Below are 14,643 nucleotides of genomic sequence, written 5' to 3'. Positions count from 1 at the left end.
TTTATGAAAATTGAGTATCTATAGTCTTAAGGAAAATTTCAATGCACCTTAGAAAAATGTTTGAAACTTGAAGCATTTAGCTGCAGATTGAATCGATGTCATGAGCTTACAGGGTATTAAAATATACTGCAAATAAACCGATCCTGTCTCATCGGCAAAACATAAATTCTATTTAATTTAACAAAGTAAATTCAAAGTTAGCAACTTATATATACGAATAACATTGTTAGTTGTTACACTTTTGTGTAAATTTATTAACAGTAATTAACATTGTTACGAACAACTTAGAAGTAAAATTACTTTATATACGCGGATAATATATATATATATATATATATATATACATTATATATCCACCTTCCATTTATTCAGATAATTTTGCTGCTTTTCAAACTCTGCTTAATACAATTTATACTCTCGGATAATCATTATAATATCATATAGAAGAGTACGTGCAACATACTATATTATAATTTTTACAATATACTCCACAACCAATACGAATTTTCAGAACGATATTATACTTTGGTACAACTTTTCTACACACCTATATGGAGATAATATATATAGACAAATATAGTATATAACAATTTATTGCGTACCCGTGTACGTATATGTATTATTATATTTACTGCTGGACAGTTCAATTACCTCCACCACGCCACGGTCCCTCTGCAGCACTATACAGGTATACAGCACGACCGGATGATGAATATATATTTTTTAATTACACACTCCTGGCTGGTATTATTTCGAGTACGTGTGTTTTTGCATAGGTGTTTGTTTTGCGACGCAGTCCAAACAAATTCGAATTCGGTTCCTTGTTATTGTTTCGCCAAAACGGAATATCATAACTTCTTATTGGAGTTATAGACTTTCAGCAGTTCACTTTTATTCTGTTTCCTTGCCCGCGGTCAGTATACCGGACGGCGCACAACGTCTGCCGTAATGCTGTAACGATCGCCCCGCGAAAAATGTCGAAGAGCCGCTGCACGGATGTGATTACGTGCCGTCTGATGATCATCGTCGCGTTGATCGGATCGTACGACAACAACTGCAACTACTGTCGGGCAGCGCAATCAGTGACCGCCACGAACTACCCACCGTACGTGCACCAAGACCAGTACTTCCGGTCGGACGGACTTCGGGACGGCAGCAGCTTCGCAATCCAGGCCCCGGACGACGGAAACCGGACGGAAGTGCAACGATTACTGGAGCGCACTTCGAACATCGTGTCCAAGTTCCTGCCGTTCGTCACTACGGCCGATGTGCACACGCAATGCTACAAGCACACCGCCGTGTATCTGACGCAACTCGACGACTTTCAGCTTTGGGCGACAAAAAGTGAGCCACAACGCATTAAAATAAACCAAGACCTAAAATTATTATAAATATAATACGTTATGCATATAATATGCCTATATTATATTTGGTATTATTTATGTTATAATAATAAATGGTGTATTTACGTCGACGCTATATAATTTTAGATAGGTATACACTGTAATAGTGTACAGTATATTATAATATATTTGTATTATTAAAGTAGGACAAGTCATTAAAAACTGTCATATTTTTTAGGTATAGTAAGGAGGGGAGCATAAATAGAAATAGAGTACCTACCTATCTCGCTCATATACAAAGATCAATCTTAGTGGACCTTAACCCCTCTCACAACCCCCCCACCAAAAAATAAAAAGTAATCCCGACACTACGAATTATTAGTTTACATCGTGTAAACGTGTAATGTTAGATCAATTTGTTATGTTATTTTCAAAATTATTTATAAATTTGATTCTATTGAGTTCTATTTTTTGAATCAATAGTTTTATTATCATTGGCTCTAGACTCATCTCGAGAATAAAAATGTTTTAAATATTATTAAAAGTGTCTACAATAACATTATAACAATTAAAACCAAATTATTAATTTGTTGCTGTTATAAATATAATGTTCGATTAATGAAATAATAATAAAATAATTAGATTATTGTGAACTGTTAATTACATGTAATATATATTGTCTTTGTATAATTGCATTTTATTGCATTATAGGCAATGATAAAGGAAACAAAAATTTATTAAAACACAGCGAATTTGACTGTCTGTTTTAATGAAATCCTTTTTTTTTTTTTTTTAAAGGGAGACCTTGATAAAATTTAATTAAAACTTAAACCTCCTACATACATTCTTCAAATTCGTCAAATATATCTAAACAGTTTTAGATAAAAAATATTTTTAAAAAAATTTCACGGGATTAAATATATAATATATAAAGGTATATATTGTTATAGAGTATTGCGTGAATACAATGGCGTGTATTATAAAAAAAATTGATGTTGCTCAACTAATTTTAGGTGACCTACCGGCTATGGTATACCGTTCATAATATTGTTATACCGACCTATAAAATATCTTATTTTTCTTCTATCAATACCCACCCTGCACCCATATTTAAGGTGTTTCCAGAACAACAATTGGACCCTATGTTACACGCCACTGGCGTGAAAACTAAATAGATATAATCTCCTATAACTGGCATGTCATAAGCATAATATCATAAATATTATTGTTTATTTTAAAAATGTTTAAAATATCAACAACAACAGCATAATTATAATTTATAACTATTAACTGTACTCACTAAACACACGAAAAATTTGTGAGAAAAATGTTTCAAATTCTACATGTTTCAAATGAGAGGAAAAATTAAGAAGTTTAAAATTTTAAAATCAAAAAACAAATATAAAACAATTTTGTTATATAGGTACCAGGTGGCAGGTACCTGGTACCTAACAATTATGTATTATATTATTATTCTATGTCTTAAAAGTAAAATTTAAAAATCATTGTTATTCAAGGACTATATTTAATAATAATAATTTTGTTGGAATTCATAAAACTTAAATAAAATTAATAATGTCTTCTCTAAAAAATTTCTATAGATACCCTTACATATATTCAACCTGCAAAATGCAAATAACCAAAATCGCTTTCGTTAAAATGAGAATGCCATAAATATAACCGTGTATATATCAATTTTTGTGAAAGAATCTAAAATACACTAAATTTATCAGTTCACTGAGCTTACTATTAGTAAACATAGGATCACCAACATTTTTATCTTAGTCTTGCTCATAATATGCACTTTGTGCAATTGATAAGATATACCTATGTAATGATCATTAATTGTGAAAACCTAGTGCCTTATCGAAAACTTTCCAATATGTAACGACCTTGGTGATATTTATGAATTAAGTTATATATTTAGATACTAAAAACATATTTCATGACATATTACTTCGGTTTACTAGAGGCTGTTGCCCGTTCTAAAATAGTAGTGGTAGTTAAATAGAATTGAAACTCACAAGCTTGCATGTTATGTCTTAATGAGCACCAGTGTTATGTATTATTGTGATACATTTTTTCAATTTAAATTATTTTATACATAGCCCATAGGTATAAATAATTTTTCGGGTTAATTTTTCAGACTAAACATGCTAATGTAATTACAATAATTGTAACTAAGGTAATAGCTAATAACAATAACAAAATATGTTGGCGTCGAGAGGGTTCCGCGGTGGCCGACGTTGCAGTGATAAATGATAATATAATCGGTATTAATTATCATTATATTTTATAATAATACTAGCTGATCCCGTGCACTTCGTTGCCCGTTAATTGTACCAACTCTGTATATGACTCAAACTTTGTTCAATTCGTTATTTAATATTCGTTGTATGGTGTTCAAAATGTATCTTAACTTTTCTGTTGCCTGGAATAAAAATTCTGATTCGCAGCAGTATATTATCAGATAGGCAATCTACCTGCGGTAGATCGCAGACCCCGTACTGTTTGTACGTAACTGTATTATTTAACTCTAAAGTCTTAAAGTTATACCAAGTTTGTCGTTTTTATTTAATTCACCTACGGTGGATTAATATAATCAATTAATATAAAATCCTAACCTAGCCGTACTAAAATCCGATGAATAAAAAATCCAAATTTAACCCTTTTTAAATTAGCCCATCTTCTTCCCAGAGGTCTAATCTACACACAAACATTCATTTTTATATATTATTATATATATATTGACAAAAAATAATGATAAAAATCAACAAACATACCCGATTAACCAATAGCAACCAATATATAATACACTATTATTATTTAATCTGCAACAATAAACTAAATTTTTATTTTATTATTTAGTTTATTTTTTCTGGACAGATATCACCACTGTTGTATTTTTAACATCCAGATTTCCTTTCTTTTCCTAAAATTTCTGTCATATAAACCTTCTCCGTAATACGTTGATTTTCGTCATTTTTGACTTTTTAACTACGTTCGGTTCAAGTGATTATATGGCTTCATCAATGAACACGCAACAATTCCATTTCCCAATGATTCATCACATTTCGTCTGGTAATCTTAGGGACCATTTCGTCGATTGTACTTCCGGTTTTCTGTTCATCAGTACTTAGTGAATCTACCTAACCTATATTTCATTTTGGCAACTTGGATGATGGCCACCAAACTAGTAAAATAATTACAACAAATTGCATACAACAAAGAGTATGATTGCATCAGTGGCGTACACAGATATTTTCAATAGGGGGATACAAACAATTATATTATATATGAAAATATTATTTTAATTTTATTAGTTTATGTATGTATCATAATATATCCGTATAGACTAGTAAAAAAATACCAGAGGGGAAGGGTGTTCAAAGTGTTTTATTATGCAATGAAACATCCATTTTACTAAGTCTCACACTCTCACGGGCAACATGAAAATTCGTACTATAAAGAATATCGTTAAATAGAATTAAATAAATTTGGTTCTATAATTTGTTTTGGTTCTCAAAAATATTTCGCTTAACAGAACATTTCGTTATATGGAAGCTTCACTGTAATAATATTTATTATTTATTATTATTGATAATACTGCATGGGGTATTGTAGTAAGTATATTTACAATTATAGCTGATAAACATCGAATATCATAACTACTAAGTTATCATAATGCTGGGCATCGATTACTGTTGACCGTTGTTATTTCATATTTGTACGCAAGCTCACAAAAGTATCTAAAACTATCTTGTGCACCTGCTGCAGAAATCTCTTATGACTTGATCAAAACATTTGAAAACTACTAGGAAGATTCAGGTAATCAGATACTACTTATAAATGTACCTAATAGCTAGCTGCTAAATATCACAGAGACAGACATGCTTCGACGGAAGGATTTTCTTCAAAAAATAATCATGCATTGTGAGATTATTTAGATTATATTATACGATTACCATATTGGCACATTGCGGTTTATACTATTCCGAATATATATATAGTCATAAATAGCCAATGTAGAGGCGTGTGTATCTATAGGATATTACAAAATATATATATAGATTGTGGTGTTACACCTACATAAAAAATCACTATGGTAACGTAATAATAAAATTGGCAGTTGTCGAGTTTCAAAATATTATTTAATTTCACACGAGTAAAAAAACAGGCTCCGGGGGATGATATATCACCTTCATCACCTCCATAAACGCAACACCGGGTCTACCATAAATAGATTACAGACTGTTTGCTAAAATAATATTTCATTACCTACATACGCGACAGAAGAATGCGTCATGTCGATATTGACTTTCTGTATATTATGATCACGTTACGTATTATTTCTTTGTACAAGGAAATAATATATTATAAGCTCATCTCATAAATAAATCATAGAATAATAAATAAAACCAAATTGTTTCGATAATCGATGTAGGTAAAACAATAGTACACGACTATGTGTACGTTTAACTTATAAAAAAATATAATAGTGTTGCCACTCGGCCACTGGGTATAATGCATTAATGCGTATATACTTGCGTGTGCCTACGACGTAATTATTACGTCATCACGAATTATTTTCAAATAATAAGCACATAATTTACATCGACGATATTCCTACAATATTTAAATTATATTATTGACTTATATACCGTGTTTACTATTTATTTTTAGTGTTTGACGCGTCTGCTAAATTTATACCGACTGGTTGGTTTGACGGATCCACGTACAATCTTGGGAACTTTGATGAGTGCGTCGACGTCGAAGTATTTGAACGCGATGATTATATACAAGGACAATACTGTCTGGTAGAAATCGAAATAAATCCCATAGCTCATTCCAAATTTAGATCACGTAAACACGTTTTTAATGAATCCTCGTGGGATACACTGCAAGTAAGTCAAGATATTAACTATTTATTTTTTTCTTAGGATAAACGCGTAGGTAGGTATTCAAAAGTCAAAAACAATTACACATTAAAAAACGAATTTAAAATTTAACGAATTGATTCGGTTTTGGTTGTACCTGCGTATATGCCTACCTATACAATAAACGATACGATTTGTGTCCGTACAATATAGAGCTTTCGATCAGTCAAACATAATATTATATCTCCTCTTTCCCGTGCTTTTTTCAGGGATTAGCATTCGACCCGAACAAAAGTATGCGGAACCGAATTTACATAGCTTACTGTGTACCACACACGTGCAACAGAGGAGACGTGTCGAAACACATGGAAGGTATCCTCCGGGATATCCCTCAGAAAAAAATAACGACCAGCGTAGGGACCGTCAAGTGTCAGACGAATACTGCATTACCGTGGACCTGGGGAGATTATACATTTTTGTACGTGCTATTGATAAAATATTACATAAATAATATTATTATAATATTGTGTTTTTAATGCGACGCAAGGTAACCTGCACGGACGAGTTGGTATAGGATATCTGACAGGATACGATCATCGAATGTGTAGTTTTTTTACATGATTTTAGGACACTGTCTTATCGAAGAAACACAAAATATTTGTTTCTCTTAAATGACGTACCACTCATATGCGTGTATAATTATTATATTATATTTTATTAATTATTATTGTTATATTAATAATTATTATTTCTATTTTTTTTTATGGCAATCGCAAGTGGCTGTTTGTCGCCTACGTTTATACAAGGCTATGTAGGAAGTTAAACGTGTTCTATTAAGAGTCCAATAAATGCAATAAGAATATTGTGATAACAGATTTGAATTGTTCGTGAAGTCTACTTGATATCGACTTTTCCGCATTTTTGATTTAATTTCAAGTTACAGTAAAATATATTGGACAAATTGGAACTATTACATTTAAAATATATAATTTATTAGTAATCTTAAGGCAAGAGAAACGAAAATGTGGGAAAGTCCAAAATAAATTTAAATCTGTTTTCAGGATCACGTACGTCTATATTCCTACATCGTACGTGTGATCGACATATTGTGACGGAAAATCGCCGTTTTCAATTCCCTACGCGTATCATTACCAAATGATGCCCACAGTTACATTGAATCAGCTGCTTGTTCTTAGTTCCTTTCTGAATAACTGTGTACAGTGTACATGCAATATATTGTTATTACAGGCTTTGCATAAAGAATAAATCGCTGATAAATTATCGCAGCGATATAATAAATATCATACTTTTCTTGTTCGTCGCTTATGTACACCTATGTCTTTCGAAATATAAAAAAAATCGTCTTATAATATATATAAAAAAAAACGCAGTCGTTATTTTTTGGATTTTATTAATCGTGTTAAAATAGTTATTAATAGCTATTAAGTACACACTAGCTTAGCTTAATCTTTATTAACCATGCAGCCAACTAAACGGAAAAAACCTCACCATGACGGCTGCGATTTTGTGCGCCTGCTATTACAATAATTTCACTGCACAGATGTTTTATTTTGGGTAATTTTAAAACATTCGGATATCCTCTGATCGGTTGGTAAACCATACGCAATCGTATTTAGCTTGATATGAATTAACGCACGTGTCAATTCTGAATTTATTATTAACACGCCTGGATAATATTGTGTAGGGGATTATTCGTGAAAATCTAATATAGAACAGATACAATGACAAATTAATTTTATGTCCAACTATTGTGAAGGATTAGTTGATCAATTAATGACTACAATATGACGCGAGTACGAAAATATTTTACTTTAATTTTACAAAGATTGTTTATTTGTTCAGGTCAATAATCGGAGTCTCCTTAGTTTTCATTGGTATGAGTACCTATTATGACTTGTTTACTTCAATGTCTTCATTCGAGCATTTTAAGTTTTCCGGTAAGTCCCTGTAAAATAATATTTGTATTTAAATAGTATGTACCAAATACGCTGAATTGTTATTTGTTATCCATATTACAGAAAAATCGAAAAAACATCTCATACTCCAGTCGTTTTCATTATCGAAAAACGTCCGCAAGTTGCTTACTTTCCCGAAGACATCAGACAACCTAGAATGCATTCATGGACTGAAATTTATATCGATGTGTTTCATTATTGTAGGGCATCGTTTTATGTTCTCTTTAGGCTCGCCAATAATGAACACCAATTTTATTGAATACGTAAGTAAACTATTTGTAATTCCTAATTATCAAATAATTATAATATTAGGTATATACATTTTACACCTATTGCGTTTTTTTTTACATATCTATAATTTATATAAACTATATCTTTCAATAAATTATGTTAATTGATAATGATCTAATATTTATGAATTATGATATAGTAACCTATAAAAGTTCTTATATTATTGCAATAATGGTACACGCTTGTGCCATCTTCGATATTTTAAAGAACTCCGCGGAGTCTTAAATACCTACAAATACAGTACAATAACTGGAACGGTTTGTTCGTCATTAGAATAAACTAATATAAATATGTACAAAAGTTCAAATAGTGTTCTGATTGATTATCGCATGTCTTAAAAAAACGATGATAATAATAATAATAATAATAGTTTATACATGTTTAAAATTTCAAATGTTTCATTGCGCACTTCTCAAGATTAAAAATTGAACACTGCTGAATGTTAATTTAATTTTTAAAATTATATTTTCTCTACTTTTAAATTACAATAACAGAATATAGGTACCAAATAATAATTACAATGTAACTAACAATAGCAATATTTGACACTATATCAAACATATTACTACATTATATATTCCCCAAAATTAATGTCTATATGAAAAAACCTATGATTATTTGAACCACGTACAGAGATAATTTCCTCTGGATATATCTTTACCAACTATATACCAACCACAAGGGGACCATGAAAAAATAAATATTATGTAAACTAAAACATGATTTTTGCTCTTTTGGTTTAGTTTTATAGCAAACTTGAAGCCATGGTCATACTTAACGGACCCATACTAGTGGATACATTTTTCATAATAAGTGGCTTCCTTGCATGTTACTTACTATTGGAACATATCCAAAAGAACCCAAAAGCTTTTCAAATACCACTTTTTTACATACACCGTTATGTGAGGTAACAACAATAATTATCGATATAATAAGGAATGAACAGTGGAAAATGTTAATAACTAAGCAAAAATATTATTTACTTGATAGGTTGACACCAGTTTACGCAATAGTGATTGGATTTTACTGTACGATGTTTATAAAAATAGGATCAGGACCTCTGTGGAACGAGAAAGTGGGCTTGGAAGTAGAGAGGTGTCACGAAAGCTGGTGGACCAACATACTCTACATAAACAATTACATTAAACCGCAAAAATTGGTCAGTGTACAAAAAAGTAAAACTATAGTTGGTAATCATTGGCGAATATATTTTAAGGGCTTGATTTTTTCAAAAATTTAAATAGGCAAACATTCGCATAACCCTACTCTTCTAATGTTTCAAATATCTGTATTCTGATACAACGCTACTTTATTCAATATCCTTAATAATAAATAAAACATTTTTATTTTTGGGATGAGATGGGTTGACCAAAGATAAAACCATTAACTTCAAAAACCGACCAAATAGAATAATAATTTTAAATTAACAATACTACATTAACATATATAATTCCAGTATTACATAATTTATTGTTAAATAATAATATTAGTTGAATGTGAAAATTATTTATTTTCGTGGGCTTGGAATTATTAGAGTAGGAGTGTGCGAGTGTGCACATGTGGTACCAGCTGGTACTGAATTGGTTCTCACTTCCAGTTAAAAAAAGATATTTTATTAGATGAGCTGAATTGGTTCCAGTTTTTGTACAGTTATCTTACCAAACTTTACTATCAAATTTTCAATTTTAAGCGAAATTTTTTACAAATAAAATCATACTTGAAAAATTTAATGACAGACTACGTTAATGGGAATTTATACGATTAAAATATTTGAAGAAATGTTGCTTCAAATTATCACCTCAACAATATTAAATTTTAAATTCAGCTTATCAATTATTAATTTATTTTTTAACTTCCTATTATTAATACTTCTAAATTGACAGTTCTAATAGACTGAAAAAAACGAGAATGAAAATTTGGGTACTCGGCCATCTTACTGCGAAAAGAAGGAACCAATTATGCTCATTTTAATAAAAATACTTTTTTCAAACGGGAACCAATTCAGCTACAGCGGGTTAATCCATTTCTTCCAATCTCCAGCCGTGCATAATACCTATAGATATATCTACATAATATTATGCTTATGTATATTTTATATTATTATTTATAATGCGTATATATCGACGAATGACCTACGGTATGCAAAATTAATTTTTACCTCGTTCACCACGCAGTGCATGATACAGTCTTGGTACATCGCATGTGACACGCACTTGTTCCTGACAGCCCCAATCATCGTCAGTCTTTTGTACCACAGACCGAAAATCGGAAACTCTGTGCTGGCACTCATATTGGCCGCATCGATTTTCACTACTTTCTTCGTCACGTATTCGGGAAAACTGGACGCCTTCCTGTTGGTGCACATCAAGACACTGCGAAATCCCATCGCCAACAAAACGTTCCGCAGCCTCTACATACCGACGCACACGAGAGCCACGCCGTACTATGTCGGCATGATGACGGGCTTGGTACGGCACAAGATGAAAAACACGTCCTACAAAATCAACAAAGTACGTACCTATTCATCGTGATGACGTATACCTACTATTCTGTTTATAGGCACACGGACAAGAATAACAAACTCCTAGATGTAAACATGTAGTTGTCAGTCATTTTCACATTATCTTAAATGTTTCCACATCCTACTTCGGAATGACGGAATGTATAACGAGGCGCTTACTGGGTGCCTAACGAACTCACAGAAAGGAACATTTTGTTTTATTTAAGAAATTTGCCTAGATCAATAACAACCAAAAAAATCTCCCTCTGTAGACGATATTTAGCACATTATACTTGTTTTGGCACTGATACAGTAAGTTTTTCAGTTTTTTTTAAGTACCTATTAGAAGAAAAACCCAATCTCGTCGAAACAAGTGCGCTATAGGTCATAGACTCATTAGTTTTCTTTAGCTTTTTTCGTTCAAGTCTATTAGAATTAGTTAAAATACGTAAACCTAAGTTCATTTTATTTTACAAATAATTAACTAACTTTCTCTTGTTTAAATAATATTCTATATTGAATGTTGTATTAGTGGAATAGCGTATAGCAGGATATTATACAACTACAATTATACATTTACTAATTAGGCAGGTTCCCACTTATAAAATAACTAGTAAAAAAAAAACTTATAGTTTCATAGATAATTATAATTGTCCAGTCAGCCATTATTGGGTGAGGGGGGGGGGGGAATAACACAAATCATAATAATAAACTAAATCGTATTAAAATAGCTGTGTTGAGATAAATCTCATAAAAAATTATTCTTATCACAATTACCTAGCTACCGATGAAATCGATAACAATTTTATTGTTGGAATTTCATTTACATTTTCTAATAATTTTCTTGTTGGAACATGAATACTTTGAAGCAAAATTCAAAATGTATGGGTGACTATAAATATAAAATATGAAAAAAAATTATAAAAATTATTGGATACAAACAAAACATGTTGAGGTCATGCTGGGCACCCGTCCGAATAGCGTCATTTTATATCAATAGGCAGTTACTATAATATCGAGTACTTATAATATTATACAAAATGGTTATGTATCACCAAACATTTTTTTTTCGGTCAATCTAGGAGTTTAAAAACAATTTATTTTTGTGTACTTAGTTATATTTTATTACAACACAATATTATTGTAGAAAAAATAATATTATTTAAACATTTTTATCGTTATAGTTTCTTGTTCAATTACAAAACACGTGTTTTCAATTTCCTATTCCACAGCAGAATTTTTTTCTAAGCAATTTTGAACTTGTAAGACAGTATAGTTATAATTAGTTATAAGTATTAAAAGTTTTAAAAGTTTCGATGCGGTGTTGAAGTGCACCAACATTTTGCGGGTTGCCCTTGCGCCACTCACGAGTACCTACACCTACATCACTTCTGTCATCTAACATTTAAATGTTTATAATAATTAGGGTACTATAGAATTTTTTTCAAAAACGTTGGTGTTATGTTTTCTAAAACACATATAAATACATATTTCACATATATGAAATATATCGAGAAAATGACCGACTGGTAAGTTAGAGCTATAAGACAATCACTATGTATCTAAATGCTAAACTGTCGAGTGGAACAAAATGCGCAGTATCAAATAATAATATTTTAAACGGATTTTTATTAGCGCAGATTAAAATGAATAAGTCAAAAAGCACTAGGTATGTCTCATTTTGTATTGACTGTAGTAGATTTCTTTCATTCTAACATACCTATTATCTTAAGATAAAAAATAATACAACAATAGATTACAGGGTAGTTTGAAGTTTCCCGAGTGCGTATCTTATTTAGTGTCCTAAGTGCGTTAGGAATAAAGTATGGGGATCACCCGATTGGGAGTTTCAACCGTGCTTCCCGAATTTACCGTCATTTAATATTCCGATTGCGTCCCAAGAAAAGAATTAAGAAGGTCATACTTTTGAGTTTTGACGTAGTCCATTTCATTAGGTTACCCAGGGTGCTTCCAAAAATGTATATGTATTATAGGTATATCGTCGGTTAAAAGGCTATTCGGCATTCGCTGTAGCCTGTAAGCGATACTTTTGTAGTAAGCTCTAAGCGGCACTATCTATAGTGTTGTAGACGATGCTCTACGAATCCATACATAGTTTTCAATTAATGATACAATTATTTTATAACATATTATCAATGATCTAACTTTGTGCTGTAAACGACAAGTATAAAAAAAAATTATGTAAGCGTCCTTATTAATAATTGAGATTATGTATATTTGTGTAGTAAAAACTGCGTGGGTATAGAACTTCATTATCTACAAGACAGCACAATGTAATAATCGAAAAATGGCCAAAATTGGGTATCGACTTAATCCCTTTTATCGAGCACCATCCAATAATTATTCCGATGTATCGTAATCACTGTGCCCATTGACCTTACGTCCTTCCAATAAGACGTGCTACTGTTTACTTATATATTATATAACGTTTACTTATTAGTTATTGGTGGTAAATGGTAATAGTGTTAATATGATTAAATGCTTTGTTTGTACTGTTATCAATCAGTACGTGGTATGGTCGAGTTGGATCGTTTCGATAGTCCTCATATTCGGCACGCTGTTCTCGGCCTGGTGGTTCTACAAGCCTAACTACAAGTACGACGCATTTGTTGCCGCTCTGTACGGCGCACTGTACCGCATCACGTGGGCAGCAGGGGTCAGTTGGACAATCATCGCAGTATCCACCGGTAACGGAGGTAAGAACAATATCTACAAATGATATTTAGTGTTTACCCGGCAAAGTACATACCTATTGCCACTTTGGATCATAGCAGAAGCCATAGTTATTAATTATTAGTTTTCTAATGAGTCCGCATATTATATACAATAGGTTTTATCGAACCCATCCTGTGCTGGAAACCAGTAATAACGCTGAGTCGGTTGACGTACTGCGCATTCTTGTGCCACGGTGGACTCCAGTTGTATACAGTCGGCTCCATTCGGACACCATTTCACGCGTCAATCTATAACCTGGTAAATATTACTGATAATTGAAACCACCTCATTATTATTAGATTATATTCGACCTGAAGTCTGAAGATATTCTAAAAATCACTTTTAAATTATTATTGTTTTCGTGATTGTAGGTGTGGTTGTCGCTTGGAGACATCACCCTATCGTTCCTGACGGCTTTCTGTTTGACATTACTCTACGAATCGCCCATAATCGGCTTGGAAAAAATTTTCTTCAATTCAGGTTTATATGCAAGAAGTTATTATTGATTTTATTAAAACATTACCCACAATTACCAAATTTAAGATGAATGAATTTTAATTTTCAGGTAATAAATCTCGTTATGTAGACGACATAACGACGAAGATAAGCAATATAAACGTAAAACCAGAAAAATTTAAACAAATGACAGCTCCGTAGTCCAATTAAGACAATAACATTTAAGATTTTAACTGGCATGGAACCTCAGTTCCTCCACGTTTTTATTTTATATTATGTTCTTTTACAATTTACCTACTCATACTATATATTTTTTAACCATCCATCTAACTATAATTTCGTGTAAAAACTAGAATTAAGACTACAAAGCAATATGTATAATATAACATTAATAATTATAATGTATATAATATATAATATACCAATGTTTTTATCTTATTTGAAAATTTCCCACTTATTTGTAA

The 14,643-nt window shown here is 31.5% G+C and overlaps 1 protein-coding gene across 1 annotated transcript; it reads left to right on the top strand.

Annotated features, from left to right (window-relative positions):
- Nucleotides 1–974: 974 nt before the first annotated feature.
- Nucleotides 975–14,533, top strand: LOC132941870 (nose resistant to fluoxetine protein 6-like). Its single transcript, XM_061010084.1, has 12 exons — nucleotides 975–1,344; nucleotides 6,027–6,247; nucleotides 6,490–6,698; nucleotides 8,084–8,178; nucleotides 8,260–8,459; nucleotides 9,231–9,394; nucleotides 9,478–9,646; nucleotides 10,662–10,997; nucleotides 13,515–13,704; nucleotides 13,839–13,981; nucleotides 14,095–14,203; nucleotides 14,289–14,533. The coding sequence occupies exons 1-12, from the start codon at nucleotides 975–977 to the stop codon at nucleotides 14,378–14,380; spliced, it is 2,298 nt and encodes a 765-aa protein (XP_060866067.1). The 3' UTR covers nucleotides 14,381–14,533.
- The last annotated feature ends 110 nt before the right edge of the window (nucleotides 14,534–14,643 follow it).

Source organism: Metopolophium dirhodum, chromosome 3, assembly GCF_019925205.1.
Source record: "Metopolophium dirhodum isolate CAU chromosome 3, ASM1992520v1, whole genome shotgun sequence".
Taxonomy (NCBI): domain Eukaryota; kingdom Metazoa; phylum Arthropoda; class Insecta; order Hemiptera; family Aphididae; genus Metopolophium; species Metopolophium dirhodum.
This window is presented reverse-complemented; position numbering and strand designations above follow the sequence as displayed.